The sequence below is a fragment of the Anopheles maculipalpis genome, chromosome 2RL (genome assembly GCF_943734695.1).
Source record: "Anopheles maculipalpis chromosome 2RL, idAnoMacuDA_375_x, whole genome shotgun sequence".
Classification (NCBI taxonomy): domain Eukaryota; kingdom Metazoa; phylum Arthropoda; class Insecta; order Diptera; family Culicidae; genus Anopheles; species Anopheles maculipalpis.
The window spans coordinates 42,536,800-42,563,012 of record NC_064871.1 but is presented as its reverse complement, the minus strand read 5'-3'; the positions used below and the strand labels follow the sequence as shown (position 1 = coordinate 42,563,012).

General features: G+C 42.8%; 1 protein-coding gene across 2 annotated transcripts in view; it reads right to left on the bottom strand.

The window, feature by feature from the left end:
• The window catches only part of LOC126556539 (ankyrin-3), a 108,722-nt gene that overhangs the window by 80,633 nt on the left and 1,876 nt on the right, over nucleotides 1-26,213 (bottom strand). Inside the window, exons 1-10 of one of the 2 annotated variants that reach the window (XM_050211800.1) lie at nucleotides 13,417-13,527; nucleotides 9,049-9,150; nucleotides 7,834-8,286; nucleotides 6,943-7,707; nucleotides 6,329-6,532; nucleotides 4,438-5,181; nucleotides 4,164-4,344; nucleotides 3,817-4,084; nucleotides 3,117-3,502; nucleotides 2,772-2,983 (exon numbers count right to left, since the gene is read on the bottom strand). In XM_050211800.1, the coding sequence (XP_050067757.1) occupies nucleotides 2,772-2,983; nucleotides 3,117-3,502; nucleotides 3,817-4,084; nucleotides 4,164-4,344; nucleotides 4,438-5,181; nucleotides 6,329-6,532; nucleotides 6,943-7,707; nucleotides 7,834-8,286; nucleotides 9,049-9,150; nucleotides 13,417-13,440 (3,339 nt within the window). In that variant the 5' untranslated portion in view covers nucleotides 13,441-13,527. Of the gene's footprint in view, nucleotides 1-2,669; nucleotides 2,984-3,116; nucleotides 3,503-3,816; nucleotides 4,085-4,163; nucleotides 4,345-4,437; nucleotides 5,182-6,328; nucleotides 6,533-6,942; nucleotides 7,708-7,833; nucleotides 8,287-9,048; nucleotides 9,151-13,416; nucleotides 13,528-26,213 lie in introns of those variants that run through there. The other variant, XM_050211801.1, reaches the window with a different exon arrangement.

The window sequence follows — 26,213 nt, the reverse complement described above, 5'->3', positions numbered from 1 at the left end:
TTGATCACAGTTGATCGTTACAGTGTGGCACAACGAAAAGAACAAAACTTAAACCATATAAAACAATACACCGTACACTAATACAACTTTGTTCAGCTCCGTAGGACGGAGGAAAGAAGTTAATTCTATCAAATTTTTTATCAAATTTTTATCCTTGCCATGTACTGGTGCACACTGATCGTATTTCTCGTGTAACGCATAACTTCTGTTCGCACAATCGCATCCAAGGCGTAGTTGCCCTGTTATGTTCCCTCAAACGGTTCCATTTACAGTGTACAACACCGAGCCATTATTTAAGCGCAACAAAACATAACCAACATTAATCGCTTGATCGGACAAGTGTGCCTTAAGGTTGTACCTAATTTTCAGTCACCCTCCTTCAGCTAGCTTCTGCTAACGAGACGAACGAAACGTACAGTGTTCGTGCGCGAAACTCTGAGCATGTGAGGATGCCCAATAAATTTAGTACATTTCTTGTGAGATTCAATTTTGATTATCGACTCTGCATTATTTTGAGATTTCAGACTGAGATCAAACTCCAATTCGATTGTTGCATTTCTTTCAGTTCACCGCTACTTTTGTTGCTATGCAGTTTGTTCGTTAGTAAACCAAATTGTTGCTCCTTCGTGTCGCTTTCGCTTCTGCTTCCTACTTGCACTGAGCCAAGAGTCACTAAACCGCACATCCAACGACCGTTTTTCTTCAGAAAGTAATTTTGGTCAAAATAGACAAACAAAAAACAAACAATCTAAACTAAAAGTTAAAAGTGTAGTGAGTCACTTTTTTGCCACCCTGCCTCTATCGTTTGATTTTAAGGATTTTGCTTTACTTCACAGCCTAGAGTGTATCATCATCATTAACATCATTTTCTGAGACTTTCCGATCGATTGGTGACACCGCCAAAAAACACAAAACACAAGCAAGAAATGAAACAATTTAGTTGCAAAGCAGCAGCGCTTGGTTTTTTTTTTTCATTTTCATCACATGAACTAAATTTATTGGGCACTCAAATCAGTGTGTGTTGCTGTCGTTACTACTCAGTAATGGGGCTATCAATCGTGATTTTGAAACAATCCCCTTTCTACAGTTGCTATTTGCTTCGAACTTGTATCATCATTTTTGGATCGTGTGTAGAGCACAAGTGTGTTATCCTTAAACCTTTTGAAAACTGTTAGAAGATTAATACAAATACTTTCGAACGCGTTCAACTTTGGTTGCGTTTATGCTGACGTAGTTTATCGTCTTTTTTCTTTCCTGCGAAAGCACCTATTTCTCGCTCTCTCGGCACCAAACATTTTTTTGACTGCAATAAATTAACGACCAGTTTAAACATTGTTACATCCTAGCTTATGTACTGCATCGGCACCTGCATTTTTGTAAGATCTTGCCCTACATTTACTTTCGATACACCAGCTTTCGGGCAGTACTTGCGAATACTGTTTTGAGGATGCTAGTTTTCTCAACTCAAAGGTCAAAGTTGTTTTTCAGCCCAACCACTTTCTGTTTTCCTTTCACGTGCAAAGTTATCTGATTACATCGTTTAAGCTGATTGTTCTTTTTTCGTGTAAGTAGATTAAGTATGTTGAACAAAGTTTTAGATTAAATTTGGCAACAAATTTAAGCAAAACTTGGATCTTAGAAGGCTTCCCATTATACTTATGTGTAATTATTGTATGCTCATGAAAACACGAACGGAGTCCCTCGTTTCGTTGCGACATTTAACAGCACCTAGCATTGCTAAGCTATAGCAATTGGCCGTTAAGATTTAGGAAAAGAGTGTATTTTTGTATGATAACGCAAATCTTAGTTCGTTTCTGTTCGTTTTGTTCATTTGTTACTTTTCATATGCATCGGACTAGCATGTATGATTCGAACATGTATGTATTTAAACATTATTGTAACGCGATAAACCGTATTGTGTTATCAAGTATATTATAAGGTTTTGTAAAAGATGAAAGATGTGTAGAAACTTAGCTGATTTTTACCTTCGTTTTTCTGTAGTTATTATTGCATTGGTGAGAAATACAGTTCTGTCTAGTTTCCTTCCTTTAAGAAACTGGTTTTATGATAGTGATCATATTGCGATTGTAAGTTAACAGTATTGAGATAGTTTAGATAGTAACGATAAATGTTAGGAAAACTTTAAAATAAAGCACAATATACCGAACAGAGAATCACTCCATCCAAAAAGAAGCACATTGTGAGTGTTAAAACGTCCGATCATCATCTGAGTTTAATCAAGAGTATTAAAAACTACAGTAAAAATAAAACAATAATGGATTCGACTTAAGAAGCAACTACTAATAAAGCATTGATTTTTAAAACAATAAGTAAAGTTTACATGCAATTAGTTTTGATTTCGTTTTCAGGTGAGTTTTGGTTGACTAGCGTTGGTGAAGAAAGTTTGAGCAAAAACTGAACAAGAGGAGAAAGTAAACATGTACACAAGAGTGTGTAGAAGCAAACATCTCCTTCTATCTCGTATGCTTTTGCCTTGATGTGTGTTGTGGTGAGTGTATGGGTTTTTTGTCAATGAGTTGCATGTAGCATTTGTAACATTTGTCGTCTTTCGTTCAGTAGAAGCACGCGCAAAGCTTTAGATCGTTTTGACCAGCAAACATTCCGCCGTTCGGTGCAACGTGACACCTGACATGATGGCTCTGTGCATTTTACCAGATCAACGAGAAACGTTTCTTCTTCGGCACGTGGTTGACGCTTATCTTTCGCAACTTTTCCGGCGCCACACCTTTGCGTGGTTTGAACAGATTTACCTGAAGCCCCACTTTGATCTTCTTCGTCAGTGCACCCTGCGGGAAGACGGCCTGCACCTGCGGTACGACGGTGCTCGACACCATGCCACCCTCCGGTCCGATGGCATGTACCTCCTGGCGGATGCGCGAAATCACCGCAAAGTACTGGGGGAAGTCGTACGTTACGAAGCGACAGATACGTCCACCGCCCAGCTCGTCCAGCTGTGCCAGATCTGAAACAACACACCAAAAGCGAGCAACAAAAATCATTAGCTCACCTTTGCAAAATTGGCACATCCGAATAGGTAACGTTTCGTCACGTTATCCATCCATCCGTATATCATTTATCATCACCAACATCATTACCTTCCGGTTCGAAACATTCGTTCAGCACATCGTGGATGATTTCGTCCGACATGTCAATGTTGTGCTCGCGCCATGTTTCTCCATTATCCGATCGAAGTATTACGATTTCGCGCTCCTTGCCACGAAGTGATGCAAAGTGTGGTACTTCCATGATGACGGGTCCCAGGAACTTGGCACCGACTGGGCCAAGCTCAAGCACGCGGCTAGCCAGCGCTTCTCCTTCCATCAGTGGTGGTGGATGCATGGTACGCTGGGGCTTCACATAACGGCAGGTGATGCGTGTTGGTTGGGCTGCCGAGCGAGCCGGTACGATGATACGTACACCACTGTGGCGACAGCCTCGCATGGCTCCACCGCGTGCATCGACGAGGAAGGAAACCAGGAAGCTAGAGTGGGATACAGCAACCAAACAAAGGACAAACATCCGTTTAGTGGTCGTTATCAAACGGGACACATTTACACAGAAAAGTCCTAACCCTAACACACCCTGTCCCCAAAATGGTGGTAAAATTTAAAAACATACGAAACTTACTTCTTCCAGTGCAGTTTTCTGTGAAATTGTAATGCACATTCATTAAGCATCCACCGCAGGTATTAGTAGGTAAGCAGAAAATCAAATGCAATAAGCCGTGATTAGTAGATTGCCATTTCTGGTTAGTAGACAGTAGGCTTCCTTGCCGCACCGCAAAATCTCACTTACCCTACATGCGAGTGACGCTCGATATTGATGTTGTCGGTAAAGTCGGTCGCCGAGATACCGGACTGTACCATCGATGCATGCTGCGGGCTTATCGAGTCTTCCAGCGCCGTTGGCGGGAACTGATGCGAATCGGTACTCTGAACCATCTTGTTAGAGTCCATTCGCTCATCGCGTGTCACGTCGATCGGCAGCGAATCATCGCCGAGCGACTTCATCTCATCGACCGTCAGGTAACGGTACGGTTGATCAGACAGTACTGTATCTTCACCTACAGATGGAGAAAATAAAGCATACAAGAAGCAATTAGAAAAGGTCTTCTTTTTCGGGACAGTTCCCACTATCCATACCTCCTTCCTCTTCCGAATCGGACATAAATGTTTCGTGCATCGCTTCCGGGGCGACGACACGATACTTCTCCTCTGACGGTGGCTGATCCGGTGTGGCCTTCGAATCCGTCACCGATTTCAGCGAGTCGAGCACACTGATGTAGCCCAACTTTTGTGCAATCTTCAGCGAAGTTTGTCCATTCTGTTTACATGCAAATATGAGATAAAACATAAATATTATACTGGTCTTTGATAGAGCATCAGAATTAGCTTCGAAATGGGCTGCTTTACTTACATTTGTAATAGCATTAGGATCAGCTTTATTTTCCAGCAAAATGTTAACAATGTGGCAGTGTCCTTGCTGCGAAGCTTGATGCAATGGCGTATAACCGATGCCAGTGGACGTGTTCACATCCACGTTCTGCTCAATCAGGTAGCGTACCATGTTGGCCTGTCCAAAGTGGGAAGCGACGTGAAGTGGCGTGTAGCCTGCCTTGGTGGCTGCCTGCATATTGGCACCATGCTTTACCAACACCTGCGCCACGCTGACCCGATCCTCCTGGGCGCACAGATGCATCGGCGTCAATCCGTTCCGTGCCTGGTGGTCCGGATTGGCCTTATGCTCTAGCAGCAGTCCGGACATCTCCGTATGTCCCTCCTGGGCGCTCAGATGCAGCGGTGTAAAGCCGGCCTTACTTTCCGCATTGGCCTGCGCCTCGTACTTCAGCAGCGTGTTGGCAATGTCTATCTGGTTCTTGCGAGCCGCAATATGTAACGGTGTGTGACCGTTCTTTGCAGTGGCATGCGGACTGGCACCCTTCTCCAGCAGAAGCATAGCAACGTTCTGATGATCATAGTGACTGGCGACGTGCAGCGGTGTTACACCATTCTTGCCCTGCGCATCCACCGGTGCGTTCTTCTCCAGCAGCAGTTCCGCAACCTTCATGTGACCGTACTTGGCTGTCAGGTGCAACGGCGTGAAGCCCTTCTTCGTGGTCGCATCGATCTGGGCCCCGTTGTTCAACAAAACACCCGCAACCTATGATGAAGAAGGAAAGTGTTTAGAGCTTCTACGCAACATTGTACCATTATTCCTCAGTGTGTCCATTCGGAAAATGCACCCTAAACCCACGAGAGGGACTGATACATGTTCAGCATTGGACCGTGGGCCTACCGAGTGTAAAAAAATAATGTCAATTCAAACAGTAACACATTAGGCATTCGAAACAAGCGGTTATTCAATCAAACAAAACGTTAACCAACAAACGATAGTAATTCAAACTCAAACAGAAACAGAATAACAAAGAAAACGAAAACTGAAACATAACACTACACTCTCGCTATACCTGCCTGGTCTGATGTGCTAGATGATTTTTCCAAAACAGGAAAAAGCGACAAACCTGCGTCTTATCTCAACACTCTGTTCTCCTTTAAAACATGTATTTTTTTAATGAAAATTGAAACCTCTTTTTGCTTTCTTTTCTGTTTGCATCGATTGGAACATTTTGTGAAAACTGGAACAAATATATGCAAAATAAAATCAAGACCAAAATAATAATAGAAATACGATGGAGTCTCTGGTATTCTCCGTCGGTGGTCGCTCATTGCTGACGACGGAAAATAACCTCAAACTTATACTTTATTCCACATCCTTCAATAATACGACAAAATAATAATAATAAATAATTATAATAATCATTGGAGACACTTAAAATAAAGAATGGCGTAACCTGACGTAATTAAACAAACAAGACTGAGGCCAACTAGCCACAGATCCTACACTATCGCTTTTCGTTTTACATCTTGCTCATAGCGGTCGTTGTGCGATTGGGTTTCGGTCGATATGTTTTATAGCTAAAAGTCATTTTTGGATGCTCCACCTTCCCTTCTGTTCTGCACCATAAACAATAAAATGTGATATGTCGGATAAACTTGTAGCTCATCGCTTAGTATGTACAGCTGTACGGTCTGTCTGTAAGCGTTATAATGCTTTCCCTCTGATCCTGCCCTTCAATACCACCCTTATTGTCCAACTCCTGTCTAGTGGTTAGCTTAACTCAATCAAAATCCCCATTCTTATCGTTTCTGCTTTAAATGAAATATTCCTGGTGCCGTATCCAGAACAATTGCATCAAATAAACGGTGTCTATGTGATCCATAAGCTTTTTGGCAACAAGATTCTTTACCTCATCCTGGCCCTCCTTTGCAGCGATGTGCAGTGCGGTGTACATATCCTTGGTGACCGCATCGACCTGGGCACCGTGCTGAAGCAGCAGCATCACGATATCGACGTTACCCAGGCGTGATGCAATGTGTAGCGGTGTTTGTTGTTCTCTGGCGCGTGCATCAACTTGTGCCCCGTTGCGCAGCAAAATGCGAATAATATCGGTCTGAAAAAGACAAAAAAAAACACGAACTGTTAAAAGCATGTATCGACTGGGGACAAAGTTTGCTCAGTTAGTGTCAATCGCGCGAAATTCCAGTACCACAAATGAACTATCTCAAGAGGACATGCGAGATCTCTGACTCTTATTAGTGCAACTATTCGATAGTTCGAATTCATAGAATCTTCTGTTACTTACTGAGCTAGGAAATTATCACAAAGGTTAACTACTTTTTACTAAATCTGTTTCACACGTCGCTTCATGAGGATATTATTTTATAAATACATTGAGTGATATTTTCTGAAAAGTTGAACCACTTGTGAAAAGTTAATTCTAAGTTGACCACTCAGAATTCCAAATAACTTCAAGCTCAAAAATTCGTAAAAGATCCAGCTTAAGAGGACCCACACACCCACCTGATTGGCTCTGGCCGCAAGATGTAATGGCGTTTCGCCGCGCACCGTCGGTACGTCGGGGCTGGCATCGTGCTGCAGCAGATAGATGACAATGTTCATGCATCCCATGAACGAAGCGACATGCAACGGAGTCAAACCACTCTCGGTCGTGGCACTAATGCTGGCACCGTGCTTCAGCAACAGTTCCACCACCTTGATCCGGTTCTTCTTGCAGGCAATGTGTAGCGGCGTGAACCCGTTCAGCGCACGTGCATTCGCATCTGCATTGCGATCGAGCAAGAGCTTCGCCACACGCACATGACCACAGTGGGCCGCTACGTGCAGTGCCGTCAGATAGTCCACCGTAACCTCATCCACCGGGGCACGGTGGTAGAGCAGTATGCGGGCAGCGTCCACGTGCTCACCCTGAGCGGCCATGTGCAGCGGTGCCAATCCGTTCTTCGTCTTCGAGCTGATGGGGGCACCACGTTCCAGCAGCATGTCCACTACCTGCTCGTGTCCGGAGCGAGCAGCACAGTGAAGCGGCGTCAGGCCATCCCGTGTCTTGCTTTCGATGCTGGCGCCTTTCTCGAGCAGCAGCGCCACCATATTGGTTTTGCCCCATTTGGCGGCCACGTGCAGTGGACTGATGTTATGCTTTGCTGCGTAGTTCACGTCCGCTCCCTTCTGGATGAGCAGGTTGGCCATGGCCTCGTTCCCGTAATGCGACGCAATGTGCAGTGGAGTAAATCCCGACTTGGACGTTACGTCCGGGTTATGATCGTTCTGCAGATAAGAAAAGGGAACCATACGACAAAATTATGTAGTGAGATCGTTCTTTTTTCACTTCCTATTTAAATCACAACATGCACCATCAATTTGCGGCCAACTTCAGCCAAGTACGACACTCACCTCTAGTAGCAATGTTGCGGCCTTCACGTCGTCCTTTTTAGCGGCGATGTGCAGCGCAGGCAGACGCACCTTTCCTCTAGTATCGCTTTCCAGCAACACAGCCACCACCTTATCGTGTCCCTGCTGCATGGCGACTGCCAGCGGCGTAAAGCCGTCCTCGGTGGCAAGGCTCTGGTTCGCACCGTTCGACAGCAGCAGCCGAACGACCGAATCGTGGTTCTCCTGAGCTGCCATGTACAGCGGCGTGAAGCCATTCTGCGACTGCACATTAACGGAAGCATTGTGCTTGATCAGCAGCTTCACCACGTCCTCCTGGCCGGCCAGCGAAGCGATGTGCAGCGCGGTGTTGCCCTTCTTGGTGGCCGCATCAACTGTGGCACCGCGGGCCAACAGTTCCGTTACCACCGCCACATGCCCATCCTTCGACGCGAGATGCAGTGCGTTCAAGCCATTCTGTGGTGCCGAACGCCCATTCGTCAATCAATCATGAAATTTGAGAGAAAGAAAAACACCACACAAAAACTGTTAACACTTTCGGTGCACGGTTCACTTTTCGCGTAAAACCAGAAAAAAAGAACAACAATGTCCGCGCATAAGTAGGCAAGTTGTTGATTCTAAATAAAACGAAGCCTCCCGTCGTCGTGTCATAGCGCCCACATCCCTCCTCCCCCGTTTATCATCACCACAATCACCCCACCAACGCCTTGCTACCGATGACTTTCACTTTCACGAGAATTCAACATTGAACCATAACCTAACACACGCGTTCACGCTGCCGCTATCCGGTAGACGCTTGGCTATCTCGTGTCTACTATTTATGAGAGTCAGACGTCCTCAGATGTCCTCCCGCTACCTCCCCGAGTCGGGGTTGCTTCGGCGAACGGGGAACGGACGCATACGCAGGACCATCCCGAAGGATAGCGCCAACGCGTGCGCATTGAGTTGTAGTTCGAAACGAAACTTTAACTGTCAACTTCCCCAACGAATGGCAACAAGCATAGCCCACGGGCATGCGCCCAGCAGCGCCACGAAGCGAATTTTAACACATTGCGAAAAAATGCCGTACGCCGGTGGTAGTGGTGGCGACATCTAGCGGAAAACATTCGATGCAAAAGCACTATAAATCCGCGACATAAATCCTCAGCTCCTAGTTCACAAGTCTCTGCAAAAGAATGTTGTGGATTTATGCATTGTTCTGATGAAAAGTGTACTTACCGCGTTGCAAGTATTGATATCAATGTTATTTTTTAAGTGTTCCAACACTTTTTCCAGGTTGCCTGCCCTTGCGGCACGCAAGAACGATGTGTTTCCATCAGACTGTAAAGAATTTACAAGAATATGCGTACATTAATACGATGCTATAGTCGACTGAATACTGTAAAAACATGAAATTATATACGATACGATACGATTTAAACATCGTATCAAATACATTAACCGTGTAAGTAGTATACAAATGCATTTAAAATTGTTTAAAATCTTATTACCGTCATGATAGCAAAATTGTATCAACAATTGTTAAAATTCCTCGAGTTATTTGAACACTTTTCAAGAACTTCTATAACTATTTCACAATAGCTAGTATCACCGATACTTGCGGAAAACACACAAAATTCAGTAACGTTTCACATCATCAAATCAACTGAATCACAGCAGACGGATGTCCGTTTGCATCAATCTTCGAAGACTTCCAGCTACCGAATGACTGTAGGGCCCATACGAGATGTGGCATCAAGCTGTGCCCTGCTTACACTCGTGCCCACTCGGCCAACGGCAATTTTTGCCTTCAAACGCAACAAAGGCAAAGGCACGGAGTGAATCGATCCGGAGAGCCTATGTCATAATGCAGTATACCTTAGCATGTATTTTTCTTTCTTTTGCTTGGTGTTTTCTTTCGCCGAATCAACGTACCCACTTCCCGAAAGGCCTTCAAAATTGCCTTCATTTCGTGCATGAGGTGTACGCCAGCAAAAAAAAAAAGAATTGACGAAAATTCCGAGGAAAATTTAAATCTCCTTCTCAACCCAACAAAAAGCATAACTCTATTTCGCTGGTTCTGACGCGTCGTGAGATTGGCTTCGTTCGCTGTTGCCTTGCACGGCCAACGTCATCCAAATGTCCGACCCGGTAGCGAGAATTGTACTCCGTTGACGGAACAGTTCATTACATCATGCTTATAGACATTCTGTCGCACATACTCATGTTGGTGGTTATCAGCAGAAAAAAAACCGGGCCACTAGCAGCCAGGCAGTCTGGCGATCTCACCTTACTTGAGTCGTCCGGATTTCCGACCAAGCTGTGAAATGAGAAGCAATTTTTCGCTGTCTCTTGTCGTCTCACAAAACTGCACCCCGTGGGCAATTGCTCTTAGAAAACATAACGAAAAATGCTGCCAAAGGTCAATCGTACACACAGCTGGAGAAGTTCTCTCGACCGAAAAAAAAGAACCTCCAAAAGCCACGGTGCAGCTGTGTCAGCATGACCGTATGTTTATTGCGACACATAAAACTGGCTAAGTAGCTCCTACTAAAAGGACTCTATTGATCGTTTGGACAGGAAATCCAAAAAACGGCACAAACTAGTTGGCAAGCATTTCAACATTTTTATCCATATTCTTCACGCAGTCGTATCTACTTTTTGCTGGAAAGCTTATTCATTGGATTGCTTTTTTGGCGTCGGTTTTACTAACAAACAGCACACAACTCAGCATGGTTGACAAATGAACCAAATTACGTGCGTTCTTTTTCAGATTTTGAAGTTGAAGTTAGCTGCAGCTTCAGCTGGCCAAATGCCAACATATTTTGCGAACGAACTGACTGCTAATGGACAGACGGAACGACGGCAACCGTTTGGTGATTTTTTGCTAATTAGTGAGTCGTATCACGCACTGCCAGTACTTTTTTTACTGTTCAATATGCTTGTTTGAACAAATTTGTTGTGCATTTATGTTGATGCAATTAAATTTGTTTTATTGGACAAACGGCGGTTCTGCATCTATATGCTTAACGTTTCTCTAAAACAAAATTATAAATGAAATTTAAATAGTAAGAGGGGAAGTTGAATCGTTCTTCTTCTAGGCTTAACGACCTTCTAGGTCATACCGGCCATCGAATTGCTTACTAGACTTGCCGATATCCACGTAGTAGGATAGTTAGAACTCATTACGGGAAGACGGTCCGGTTGAGATTTGAACCGCGGTGCTGCCGTTTGACGACCGGCACCGCTGTCACCAACACCACTGGGCTCAAAAGTTGAATCGTTAAAGGACATATTAATATGTTTCCTTCAGTATAAAAACTAAACATACATTTGTTGTCATAATAAAGTGGTTCTCAGGCCATTAAACAAGCTTCTGCACGTTGAAAATAATATGTAGAGATAATAAAACAACAAGAATAAATCGAAGATGATGTGTATTTTTGTTATCTTGGGAGGAGCAATATTTGTTTAAGAATTTGGATACTTGTTTTATGACTACGATAACTCTAAAAGGTGTAAAAAACTGTCATTCTTAAACTCGTTTTGAATATTTCTCACTTTGAATTTCATCCTCTTTATCTTTCTTTTTTTTTTTTCTTGGCTTAATGACCTGTTATAGGACAGACTAAGTAGACCCCAGTCCTGAGATGCCCCAGTCCTGTGGTGTGAAGACTGGCGCCGCTGTCGCCGGATCACCCAGAATTTAAATTGAAGTAAATCAAATAAAAGACTGCAAATTATCGTCATTTTGAGTCGTGTTTTTTCGACTGTAAACGCTTCAAATATTACATTATAATCGTGGGAAAAAAATCAATAAACGATAGGACTCATACAGTAAAACTACCTACTAGCCCTAGTGTTTAATATGCTTCAAAAATTAGATTCACACCTGAACGTGCTCCGTGAGGCAAGTAGCAATAGATTTAAATTGAGTATATCTAGGCACGGTAAAAGTCACACAAAGCTTATACACATCCTTCACATCATTATTGATTGCAGCAAACCCTTAAATTACAGCCCTTTAGGTAACACATTCCGTAATCATGTTACACGCATGGGTTTGGAAATAAAGAACAGAAAAAATAAAACACGTTCAACCCCATCCGGCCATGAAAGCGACCGCACCCAAACATCATTTGCTCTCGATTGTGAAAACCCAAACAATACTATTCCTTCGCATACATCCAACGAGAAGCAGCCGAGCCGTGAACCTTGCGGACACATGCGGGTGTCTAAGTTACAAAGGTTAAACGGTGGTTGGAATCGTTACGCGAATGTCAAATTACCATATCGTTGGAGGGCCATTTCCACATGCACAGTGATTGATGGTCGGTTAGCCCGGCGATTAGTAGTTGCCGACGGGGACGAAGGGGAAACAGCCCAACTGTTTTTCGTCTCCTTACTAAGTCAACATTGCTAGACGACTCGGGCCTGGATTAAACATAGAATATGACCATAATACCTTCGTGACCATACCCTTTGGAATTCGTATAATCGATACGGAAGGCAACGGTTTGCCCACCAAAGGTACAAACATTAAAACACATATTTCGATAGAGCTATACTAAGCTTTTTCGAGCTCCCTTACCCATATGTCCGCTGATAACGAATCGAATCGAGCAAGAACCTTGAATTCGCGAAAATTTCTCACTTATGCCCTGCAATTGGTCTGCCATTTTGGAGTTCGGTCTAAAATGGTCCACACAAAAGCAACAAAAAAAAAACCCCAGACCCAGTGTGCATGTATGGGTGTACGTCGTCGTCCTTTATCCTGCCCGTGACACTGTTGTGTGCGTGTCAGTTCCGGTCGTGTCCGGTAGAGACCTGCCGTGGAAAAGGAAGAACCCGCGGGTGTATTTGTGTTGCCATCACTCCGAGCAGCGACAAGGGAAAGGCTGCGATTTCCCATTCGCTTTTTATTTCCGACGTGTGTTCTTGTGCTGTGCAAACGTGTGCCATTCAACAGAAACGGAAAGCCGTGTACCGGAGATGCCCTGCCAGTCGGTCGGTCGGTTTCGTATGCCCTGGGACACCCCTGCCGCTGTAGGGGTGTCAAGTGGTTGCCCAGAAATCGTACCACCCTAATCAGTTTTTCTTTTCATGCAAGAGATGTGGTTTCATTATCCTTGCTTTTGTGTGTGTGTCTCTCTCTCTCTCTCTCTCTCTCTCTCTCTCTCTCTCTTTCTTTCTGCCTCTTTCTCCAACAAATGCTGCATGCTTGTCATTTTAACATCCTGAAAGTGCTCTTAGTGCACACTGTTTCTCTCACTCTTAAAATCTGTCGCTCTCCTGGTCGCTCTTGTACGCGATTACTTTTGCTGTCTCTTTCGCTTAAGAATTGGTAGGCACACCACACGCAAGCACAACCACCAACAGACGAGCGCACCGACGAGACCATGATAGAATATCGATCGCTCTGCGGCATCGATGGCTTAATTCCTGGGAGAAAATTTTCGCTGTCTTCTTCTTTTTTCCCTTTATATCTTTCGATGCTTTAGCGTCTTTTCAATTGCATAAAATTGTACCGAAATGTATAACTGATAGAATACAATGTGTAGAATAAAAAAAAAACGAATCCTAAACTCCCCGAAGGTTCACACTTACCTGTGTACCATTTTCAGTGACCATCGCAAAAAAGGGTCCCTCGGTTTCGATCGATTAAGCTAGCAAACCGGTAGCAAACCCTCTGCCCGTGCTGCAGTGATCTGCATAAACACTAACCGATGCACCCTGCTGTTTTAGCTAACAAATTGTAGCACGAATGAGGGTGCGAATGACTTTCCTTTTTGCTTCAAGTTAATGCTACGATTGAGGACAGACTGGAAGTCTTAGAGCCGTTCTAACCACTTTTAAATCACAGACACATGCACATACACATAGACAAATACGCACACACGCACACCTTGCGGACACTTACGGTAAGTCCGTGCTAGGTGCCACTGTTGAACTTGCCACCACTAAGCAAACCCACGGTACGAATGATTGCATAATATTCCAAGCACACCCTGAATGTGGAGCAAAATGTGATACTCTTGTGTCCTATATTCGCTTGCAGAAGACGATTTATTTTTTTACAACGCTGCTCACTATGGCTATGTTATATTAACTATACAGCTACATGTATACTACACCAGAAAGTAAAAGAAACAGGAAGGTTTTGTTAAATACACTCAACAGATTTTTTCTGAAACTCCGTGCTCCACCACAAGACTGACAAACTGGCTTGCGAATCTGCTGAAAGCCACGATCAAAATGGCCGCACGGTTTTCGCTTTTCTCCACTCTAAGCAACACTGTCGACACGATTGAAAATGTCCCCTTTGAGGGAAACGGTACGATAGAGTGGGGAAGGGATAAAGGATAGAGGGGTAGGGTCCCACCCCAATATCTGCACTGAGGAAAAGATTTTTTTTTGTCGTAAGGTAGAAGAAAAATTCGGAACAACCACTCGCACAAAAGGGTGAAGAATTGTTTTAAACGAAAAACTTTAATAAACACGATTCCAAGAAGTTGAAAGGTTGTCGTTTTAGCGTTGAAAAATCTTTTCCCATTAATTTTTTTTCCTCCCTCTCCCCTGTCCCAGCCTACTCTTTGCGCTTTGTACTGCTGTCGGTAGAGATGAGACAGAACTATGGATAGAGCTATCACACTCTATCCACCCTAGGCCCACTGGGATGCTTCTTGATCCAAAAAACGGTTGGAGTTTCACAATGTTGCGGGATTACGCTTATCCGTGACGACGGTTACTTTGAGACTGAATGAAAATCCTTCCAAACCGCACAGGATATAGCGAGTTTCTCCACCTATAGGACGAACAGGTACAGGCAGGATACGCGTCTGCGCATCCGTATTCGTGTCCGTGTTCGAAAACTTCAAGCCGAAGAGCGTGTTGGCGCTCCAACCCACCAACCGTCCACTATACTTCAAGTTCGAAAAACATCGCTTCACCCTTCGCCCTAACAGGAAGTGTGCATCTGGCTATGTGTGTGTGTGTGTACATTTGGAGGACACTGTGTCAATCGGTGGCGTTGCGGCGTTTATTGCCGGCTTTCGGCACCTGTCCAGAACGTAAACAGATTTTTCCGGTGTAACGCACACTAGCACAAACAGCTATACTGTACGCTGTTCGCAAAACTCCTTGAAGTTAGTGTGCGCATCCTTCCAGGACGCACGTGCTGGCAGCGCGAATGTATTTGTAAGGGTGCGCTTTTTAAATGCATTCAAACACCCACGGCATTCGTCGTCGTCGTCGTCGTCGTCCACCCTTCATGCTCGGTTTGGCGGCGGCACTGCGTCGGGACTGTTGGGTTTTGTATTGTGCTGTTGTTTTTGTTTTCCCCCTTTTCCACGGAATCGTTAACGCAGGACACCGGAACGGTTTTCTGCAGCAGTAAGGGGGCAGCTCATAACGCAGATACTGCAAGGGGTGTTGTTGCAGTGGCTAACGTGACATCATCGTGCGGACGTGTGCTGGCCGTATTCTGATTCATTCCGTACGAATATCGGGAGGGATAATAAAATCCGTCCGTGCGGCACAATCTGCGGCTCTGGGTGCGAGTTTGACGGATGGTGTCAGCGTGAATTGGGTGTATTTCGTTCATTAATACGGCACACGCTTTTCTAAGTTTTCCTTTTTTGCACAACGAATAACGAAGGCACTTGCTCGATACAGACTAATTGAGGTGTTGTTTCTATTGATTTCTGTTCGGGCACGAACCCAAGCTAGCTGGTGGATTCAATATTTGAGCAATCAAAGGGAAAAAAGGGGTTGATTACAAGGATTTTGCTTGATTACGAGTTGTTATTCAAATAAAAAAAAACGTAACTTGTTAGTAATATTGCATGTCAAGGGTATTTGCTAACGACTTTCGTCATCGATTTTGTTTGCATGAGGGTTTGCATTCAAAAGTAAAAGGAATTTTAGGATTTTATAAGGGTTTGATGTTCGCAATTTACAAATTTTCTTTATTTTTTATTACGTATAAATGAAATCCATGATGAGTTAATGATGATAATCCAATGCATGATGAGTTGAAAATTATCCAAAACCTGATCATAATTATGTTTTATTCTGAGAGAAATGCCAGGGCTTATTATTTGGAAATAAAAATACATATTCATTGTTCATGGGCGGCTCAATGCTGTAGGCGACATTGGCGTCGGTCTTCAAACTGCTGGACCAGGGTTCAAATCTCATCCGGACTATCCACACGTAGTGAGGACTTTCGATCGTGGCATCGGCAAGTGTCGTAAGCCATTCGATGGCCAGCGTGACATTAAAAAGTCGTTAAAACAAGAAGAAGATTTATTGTTTGACTTCTCTTGTGATTGTACAACCTCAAGAGCGTCCTTTTCTAATATCACTAGTTTGCTGGACTTAGTTTACTCGTATAGTCATTGCAGAGTACAAGATGATAGTTGAGACGAGGAAAGTTAGAACAAAACCTTAACCAAACGCTAGTAACATAAACAGTTCATTAAATATTTCAGCTTTAATTATCTTTTCAGGCCAATTTTCCATAAGAAAAAGGAGAAAATTATGTCACAGAATATTGCTCATAGATTATGCCAAAGATAAATTGCGATTTTATTACCATTTTCTTTGAATTCATTTTTCTCCCTTCCCCATTTTTTCTCTTAATTCTGCACATCGCTTGCCAAGCGCGAACTGCAGAGCGTAAAAACCTTGACCTTCGGCAAAACTTTGCGATACATTGAGATACATTGACTGAAGCAAGGACAAGAACGACTCATCGTTCCAAACACCCAACCATGCGCCTGGCTGATGGACTGGGCCTTCTTCCAATGATCATCCGTCAGCGATGGTCCCTGGAGACACATTGCCACAGTTGGCATCATTATTTATGGTAAGTGTGCGTTAGTGATAATGGACTGCCGAAAACGTGTTTGTTTTTTTTTCTGGCCAACATCTCAGATTGCTTGACGTAATCATCTATTAGCTACTTTTGTATAGTAAAAAAATGTATTATATATTCATTTATAATATTTTCCGGAACGAATATACTTCATTGCTCGGCTTTTATTTTGTTTTTAATCAAAACAAAGCATTACAGATGTGTTGTTCTCTTGCTGTAAAACCTGAGCAGATGTATGCCAGCCATTTCGTGCATCCTTAATTTGTTTTTTTTCCTTTAGCTGGAAGGTCAGTCCTGAGTAGAAAATTGTGGACGATGCGGATGGGATTCGAAACTCGGCATTGCTTGGTAACTAAACGATTCCGTTCAACGACTGTCACCTTCTGTACAAGTAATTAAATAGCTCCTCCAAATAACACGACTTTCTGTGTTGATTATTGCGTTTAGTAAAATTAATTGACGCCAAAGAACTTTCTTTTCTTCTGTCCTAAGTCTTGAAAAATGTGCTTGTAGCAGTTTAAAATTTTTGGACAAAAAAAATGGATAAAGAAACAACTGAAACAAAACAAAAATACAAATTTATTTTCCCAATTAAATGTTAATATTTTTTCAGACGTTGTGTTCTTTCATCCCTTAAATATATACCTTCTAGAGCTGACCTATCGACACTTGCACTCCAACGAGTGCACCACAGCTCACCGCCTCAAACGCTCCGTTCAAACGTAGCACACTCAAGGGCCTACCCTTCAACGATTTCAAGCGCCATACTCGATATGTGTACCACCCAGCAGGAACTCGAACCAGTCAAGCACAACATAAATAGCACTTCAGGGTAAATACAAAAGCAAAACTGCCCTACCGGCATCCCGTCCCATCCAACTCTTGTCCTATCCCACAAATAGTGTGCCACACTTTCAAGGCGGTCAGATACACAAAAAACACACAAATACATTATACCCGAAAACTCTTCGATATGTTCCCGATACGTGTGTGTGTGTGTGTTGGAAAGCAGAAATAACTCATAAAAATAACGCTCAACTTACGCCAAGGCTTTGTAGTGAAGGAAATCGCTTCTTTAGTGTCAGCATCGTTTACAACGGTCGGCTGCGTTGACTTCCTTTACGGGTTGATCCTTCTTGCTCCCACTGGACGGGATGACTTTTATTTTCACAGTTATCTCACACCTCTTTGCTTTCGATCACTTTGGTTACACTTTGCTCACGCTGGAAAACACTTGCTACTCTGCTAAGGAATTACTCTTCACTGTGAAATGGCTCTTAATTAATAGCTCACGTTACAGCTCTATGTGAAGCACTCTTCAAACGACAATGACACTTTAATAAAATATTTTCACTCCAAAGAACTCAGCAGCACATTACTGTACAGCCCTAGGGAACGTTGGTATGGGTCTGTTTGACACACGTATTTAAACACTTCCACTTACAGCTGTCTACACGGCGTATGAAACGCAACCCTACTGATGAGCGATCGCGATCAAGTCCTCGTGCGACCGGGTACGATCGTTGGAAAATTCTCCCAATCTCAACCCCGAATTCTGCCACGGATTATGGTTTGTGTTGTTGTGCAGAAAGCGCCAAACGTTCGCGTAATTTGTGAAAATTGTGTCGGTGCTTGCGTGAATCAAATAGAAAGCAAAATACTAGCTACACACGCCCCTGCCATCGAGCAGTAGTATTCTGCCGTTTGTCGGTCAATTTTTCCGACCAGACAGCAGTTTCATCTCCGGCCGCCAGTTGACGTGCGCGTTTTGCCAACTGCTTCGCGTACACAAATATACAAACATTTTTTCCTACGAACGGGTCCGTGCAAGTGTACGGAAATTAACTTTAGACCGATCATCCCAGACGGAGCCGGAGGGTGCTTGGTGGTAATGTGACAGCTAAAAATAGTAAGCATAACGTGAAGCGCTGCCCATACGCAACGCGGAACGTGCTCGGAACGCGGAGCAACAGGTCTGCGGTAGTAATGAAATATTGAAAATTGGCCAAATATTAGAGAGCTAATGGGGAAACCCATAAATAACTGTATCGACCGCTTAATTGATCCGACAGGCAGGAATCTGACTCCAGGCCTTTTGCAAGAATTATTTTGAGCAACAATTTAAACTAACGATGTGATAGTGCTGGCAACGTTTGTCGTACAACCATGAACCAGTCGTGTTTGTTGTGTCTGCGATTGCGTGATAGTCAGCCAAACACTGTTGACCAAAAGATCACGTTTGCCTGCTACTGGGGAAATTTGGTATACGATGCTATGATGATTTTTGGTGGATCTACTTGCTTGTTCACTTTTCGTCACACGCATACAAGAACAAGAATAAGTTATAAGAATAAGTTAAGAATTTCCTAAAGTACTTAAGCTCTCTTCACCGGTTATAGTTATATTTATACTTCTTTTGAAGGTGCTATACAGCAGGGGTTTGGCAAACTTTTGAGGCAAAGGGTCAAATTTTGTAAATGATCGAGAGGCGCGGGCCAGGAGAATGCATTCATTTGTTCACTCAAATAATTCCATATTAAAATCTTAACTAAGTAACAACGTGTTAATCTCAATGCTCTACTTATGTAAATCAGTTAAAATTACGATCAAAAATTATGGAAGAGTACGAAGGTATGAAAAATCATACCGTAAGATGCTCAATGTTTGTAAGAGAATAGTTTCTTCCCATATTTCGAAATCAGCCAAATTCTATCAAGGGCCGGATTGCTGCCGTTGGCCGAACTTTGCTGACCGCTGCTCTACAGTAAAATGACGGTCTTGTTGATTGAATTTTGTATGATCAATTTCTTCTCCGTTTACACGTCAACACAGCAACAAAACTATAAAAACACGTGACTTTGGACTGATGGAAAACAGGTTCTGGTTGTTTTAAAACTGTATCAAACATAATTGAAATAAATAATATTGATCAAAGCATTTTTATTTAAGAATTATGTTTACTAACATACTCAGAAAGATTTAATCGTGCTGTCTAGTTTTATAAAGTTCCTCGTACTATATTATACATAAAGTACCTTCAAGAAAGTGTACATTGGAACAGCTTTAACCATAATGTCCAACACCAGACAGAAACTACAAAACAAAACTACACACCATATCGCATCGTTACTTCCTTAGCCATCATCATCATTAGTACTGTGGCCATATTCACCCGAGTCCGGTTAGTGTTGATCAGGAAACAGAGAGACCGAAAAAAAGGGGAGACATTAAACCACCAAGCATAGCCAAGCCGAGCCGCTGGATATAATTACGTTTCGCTCGTTTCCTGTCACAGCATCAACGCGCATAAATATCAATCCTCACCGTGCGTGGCACTAAAAGCGACCGACCGACACACACACACACACATAGAAAGACCGGTAAAAGCACTTACCCATTGCCCGCGAAAGGATACTAAGTCTGAGTTGTGAAAATACATGTAGAGGAGAATGTAAGAAGGGAGGTTTTTTTTCGTGTCTTAACATCCCATTTTCTTCCCTGCCAGCCCTGAAACGGGGCTGATGCTGATGGAAGTGAATTTTACTGCAGTTGAAATTTACTACCACCGTACAGTCTATCCCAACGAATAATCTTACGAAACACGGTACGTAACACGCTCTTTCGCCTCAACTAAATGGGAAAGCTAAGGCAAACAAAAAACGAAAACCTATGCAGACAACTCCCCTTCACTCTTAACCAGTTTTGAGGTCAAAGACCAATAAACAGTTTAACCCGTTGCCTTTGAAACGCCAGGGATGGGGAACCATTTCTGTATTAGTTCCACACTTCCTTTCTTCTGTTTGGTGTTACCTACAGCACCAACGGAACGCTTTTTATCCTTTCGAGTGTGAGATGATCTTTCACTTTTACCGCTTCATCGTTCCTGGAACGAACTGGTAAGAAATATTGCACATTCACAGAGCAAAACGGTTTGCGATGGGAAGGTTGATGGTGGACTACACCAACAGCAAAAAGCACAAAAAAAAACTCATTCACTAACGCACCATCATAAAGGAAAAATGGTCGGGCAAAGGGCAAGCCAGGAACTACCGGAAAAAAATCCTTTTCTCCCTTTTCCATTCCCCATTGGGAAATGTTTTTGTGTACTTTTTCTTTATTCACACTAGCACCTTTCACTCTGTATAACGTATGCTGCTTTTAAAGGCCGGGAAAAGGTGCACTAAACCGTGATTAATATTTGAAGAATGGTGTCTCGCCGAGGAAAAAATGTGCTTCGATAGCTAAATTGTTACTAGAAATACAAGGTTTATCTTTCATTTTAAAAGTTTTAATAATTGTTGCATTTTTAGCAACAAATATGCCTTCCTCTGTCCTTATGTGGTGCGTCGAATCCAATCGATGAAAACTGTACAACTAACCACCGCATCACCCACAAGCACAAGTTAAATTTCCTCGCTCCACAGATGTCACAATCGCCCATACCAATCCCTAGGGCAGTTGTTGATTTAGCAAACACTTTTCATAATAATTTCGCTCACCACCGGACAATGTCGACACCGACTTCAACACGAACGTGATGACGAAACGAGGGAAAACTACTCACTGTCACACGGTCATCACTGGCGGTAAACCAACTTTACCGAGTGTGGACCATCACACGTCACAGTGACATTCACAGAGACGAAGCTTAAATTTGCGCTATTTTTGGCACCGAGCACCGATCACGAAAACAGTGCACAAAACAGTGAACCAACCAGACAGCTGCTTGTTGTGTGCAATCTGTGTGCTAAAAATTGCGATCAACAACAGTGGCGTCACGGAACACCAGCATCCCGGGGATGGAACGCATACTGAGCTCTCTGGCACGATTCCTGCTTGAGAAGTGTCGGTCGGATGCAATCGAACGTGTAACTCAATACTATCCGATCGAGATGCAGTTTCCTCTTTTCCCTTACGCTCCCCCGTTACTGTAGTGACCCTTCCTTAAGGCAAACCCTGAGACCAGCAGTACATTCTTCTCTACGATCCGCGCTAGGCAGTGGGAAAAAGAAATCGAAACAGAATCATAACAAAACTGAGTGGTTATCCTTCCTGTCTCTACTACGAATTGCAATACACAGAGGTAGGTAATGTTTGATGATGATGTGTTGGAACAAGTGAAAACTGCATTACCGATCGTTTCATACGAAGGCTTGCGTCATGGGCCGCTGAGTGACGTGCATGATTGGTTGGCATGTTGAAATGTGTAATTGAAGCGAGTCGGTGGACAGTGAATTCAGCATTTGCTGCTGTTTGCTTTGTATCCGAATGTATACACCACAGTGATAGCATAACCTTCACGGTTTGTAATGACTCGAAAGCAATTCGAATGTACAGCATTTAGTAAAAATGCAGATGTGCTCCTTTTTAACATTAATTTGGGATGTGAATTTTTCATCCATATTGACCCATCTGTAATTAAACTAAAGCATAAATATTTTATAAGCAGAAAATTGCTTGCTTTCTTAATAAATTTGGTTGGTGGCTGAAAAACAGTAACAAAAATTTTCTATCTGTCAGAGCCATCTATTGTCAGGTAGCAGTACTAAAGCAAATGGTTCATTTTTTGGGCAGTTGGTCAGTGCGTGCGGAAAATGTGCTTTTGTAAATTGTATTTTCACCATCGCACAGATGTTAAAATTACAGTAAGCAAAAGCCTTCAATGTTATCCTTACTGAACTTATTATTAAAAAAAAAACGTTCATTTATCGCGCTTATTTCGTTTAATTACGACAGTACTTAAACAGTGCTAATTCGTACTACAATTAGCTCATAAGTTTTACTTTTTTTTTATTCATAAAGGACGGTCAGGCCGTATTGCTTACAATAAACTTAAAATTAGTATACTCCTTTCATCTTTGCTGGGAAACATTTCCTTCTCCGAGCTGTCAAAGGGCACCATATCCCGGGTGTACTCGGTTGTTCCGTTGCATATATTCCGTCCTCCAATGCCAAAGTCGTGTTCACAGCTAGGGTCTTCTTATCGTGTAAGGGCACCTTATCCCGGGGTATGTCAGGCGTTCCCATGCTCGTGTGCCAGGTGGTAGCGGGGGTCTTGATCGTTTTCCATTTCGAAGGTTCCTGATTATGTCTAAGCTTGAAGTCTTCCTCTCCTTTTCGCTGGTATGTCCATCCATAGCATCGGCCGGTGCAACTTCTTCCAAACATAAGTTTTACTTATCAAAACAAATTCTAAAGTAAAACCCGAAATAATAAAATTGTATGACTACATAAACACAGACTAGTTTCTCAAAAATCAACTAACATGCGAAAAAAACTGTTTGTTTAAAGATTGTCGGTTTAAAGGAGCTGGAGCTGGTACATATTGCGAGTATTGCGAGTATTGCGAGACAAAAAAGCTAAGACTGTAAACGTTTGAATGGTGCCAAATACAATATCGAACAAACGGCTCTCTAAAAACTATTAAATTTGAAAGTATACACAGTTTACACAGTCCAAGTTTACAAGGCTGACTAAAAACCTACCAAAGCATTCTTAAATTATAAAAATATCAAAATATATTTGACATAAACAGTTAGAATTAGTACGTCGGTGATACAGAAAATTTCTCTTATTTCATCATGGCTATAACAACGTAAACTAAAAATGCAGTTAAATAATAATCTTCATGACATCATTACACCCTTTAAATGAGGCGTGATCCCAACGACATTACCCTTAAATTATTGAGACCAGACGCTGCGATTGCAATTAAATTGCGTCTCTCATTACAACACATCACAGGATTAAACTGTTATTAAACATTTGCTGCTTATGCTTCTAATAAACATCAGCAAAATGTCATAAAAACCGTATCCCACGATCCGTTAACCTATTGAACAGTATTTTAGTATGGGTTCGGTGCCAAGTTTGACGCAGAATCTGCACCCAAGGCTAACCAGCAAAACCCATTTGCGGTTTGCATCAGTGTTACATAATATTTGCCATTTAGAGCCTATCGGGTACGTACTTCCATCGGTATAATACAAATGATCCCATCGCGAAAACTGCACCCTTGTCCACAAATAGTAGGGGGGCGAGGTCACTCCGTCTCTTATCTACATCCACCGCTCAGGCACACCAACGCTTTCCTACATCAAAGTACCGGAAACGATAAACGACCTCTGCAGAGTGACGACCACTGCAACGGCTACGCCACCAACCGTGTAGGTAGAGCAGCAGTACTTCCGGCCGGCATTCAACCATCCTGCTGAAGCATATAAATTGTGTCATACCCATAGTCGTGTCGGTGCACTTCCGTTGCACTCGTGTGCCGAAGGTAGGTCACGTAAGGTTGGCTGAGGCTTGCTCTACATTTCGTAGGGAATAGAAAACGAAAAACGAGAAAACACATAACAAATGGTACTTGGAACAACACACACACACACACAAACGGAGCACCAGAAACTTGATCTTCGTCCATCAAATGGAACGAACAGGCGGCCACAGCAAAACCCGATCACCCGTGACGCGTGATTCGGTCAGATTCCATTTCGAGATGCTGTCGAGCGCCTGGGCGGAGAGACATAAAAAATGATCTTTTTTTCCTAAGGAATCCACTGCTTTCCACATGTGAGCATACGTCTTTATTACGTTTGCCAAACATCGAACGTCAGCAAGTCGAACATGTGAGACTGCAACGTAGACCTAGGAAAACAGTATGGAACCTCAAATGGTTCCTCCAAATCACGATCAACTCGGAACGTTCAGTTCCAAATCCATAATGGAGGCGCACAAAATAAATGTTGGCACACTGCATTTCCTACTTGTACCAAACTTTTCCTCCCCCAACCAAGCATTATGCTTTCTGGCAGTGTGTCAACAAAACGCAACGAACATAAACATAATACGTAACATTTGAACATAATTAGAGTGTTGCAACGGGTAATGCATAACTTTTGCGACCAAACGCTGGGACTGCAAAAGCTAAAGTTGATAGTGACAAAAAAAAAAGCTACAACCAAAAATCAGGTCAAACAAAAACGCTTCCGTTTGATTCCGTACTGATTTGGTGCATTGGTTTTGTTATACTCCCTGTCCATTTTTTTTCGCTGGCCAATTTTGAACGTTTATCATCTTGTTACGAATTCCAGCAGCATTCTCCTTCGGCACGTGATTGTGCTCATGTGCTTAGCAGCGTTGATTTACGTGCAGAAACAATTTTACGTTGCTCTATCGGTGCTTATCCTTGCGATACGATTTACATTGGAGCGCCTTTTCCATGTTTATTCGGTTGTCAGATCGTTGGATTGTGTCCATTTAAAACAAGAGCTTAATTTTGTTTGATTTAAATGTTACAGATGTTGTTCTCAAATAATAACACAACATACATGATTCTTTCACAATTTGACAGTTGTAAAGTATAGTTGATAACCATCAACGTTGTTAGGTGCCTCACAGGTGCCTATTTGGGCTAAAGCTCGCTTCCAAATATTTGTAAACCATGGTCTTGCCTGTTGGTCAGCAACACGCCAAATAGTAATTTGCTCCCAATCGATTGCATTGGTCCATTTGCAATTGGGAACCAAACAAACAGGTCCTCCTCAAGCGGTACCATACACACTCGCAATGTCCAAAACACACGCAACGCATGCGGCCATCCGTTGGGCGAATCGTTTCTAGACTTCCAACATGACCATCCTGGTGCCTACGCGTGATCCAACCCATTGCGGATGGAATTGGTAGCGATAATTTAGTGCACACGCAAAACCAAACTCTAAACTTCTACCAATTTCCACCCATGTTTATCGTATGCTGCACGCCAACCAACTTACAACTCTTTTCCACCTCAGCTTTTGGAATTCACTCCAGGGTGTTCCAGGGTGAGAGCTCTTACAGTGTGCGAAATGGGCAGGGAATCGCTTCAGTTGGTTTAGGTTTAGGGTAGTTGTACTTCACGAAATTTGCATACCATAATGGATGGAGCAATAAATTTTCAACTTTTAATAGAATTTGTGCTTGTGAAGTTTTATCTGTGTATGTTGTCTTGCGCGCTGTGATAACGTTGCAGAAAATTTGAAGCGAGCGCAGATGTGTTTAGGTTTGTAATGCACAAACGGCTGGATGCATATTGGTATTGGATACTGGTTTGAGTTATTGATGTATTAGCTTAAATTACAGGGATTTTTCGGATTATAGCTGGGAATTTAGATAATACCATAATACGATACGACAACAATATAAGTTGGGTTCAAAATATTCACATTTCTTCGATACAACGGTTGCAGATGATGACACAATTGCACTAGAGAGTATTCTAGGTTCAGAGGTGCTCTGATGGCCATCGCTATTTCGTAAATAAATATCCTTCTTTTGTCAGCTTAACCTAATTCTTGACGATCAGCTACTATTCCATATTGCCACAGAATAACTGATGAATGGGCAGTCTAAGACGCTCAAGGAATAACTTTATAGCCATAGCTCATTTAATTTATAACACTGTAATACGATGTATGATTCAAATTGATCAGACTTGTAAGAATGACCATGTCCATGCCAGGTGAAGTTGGATAGAAAACTCTCCTTT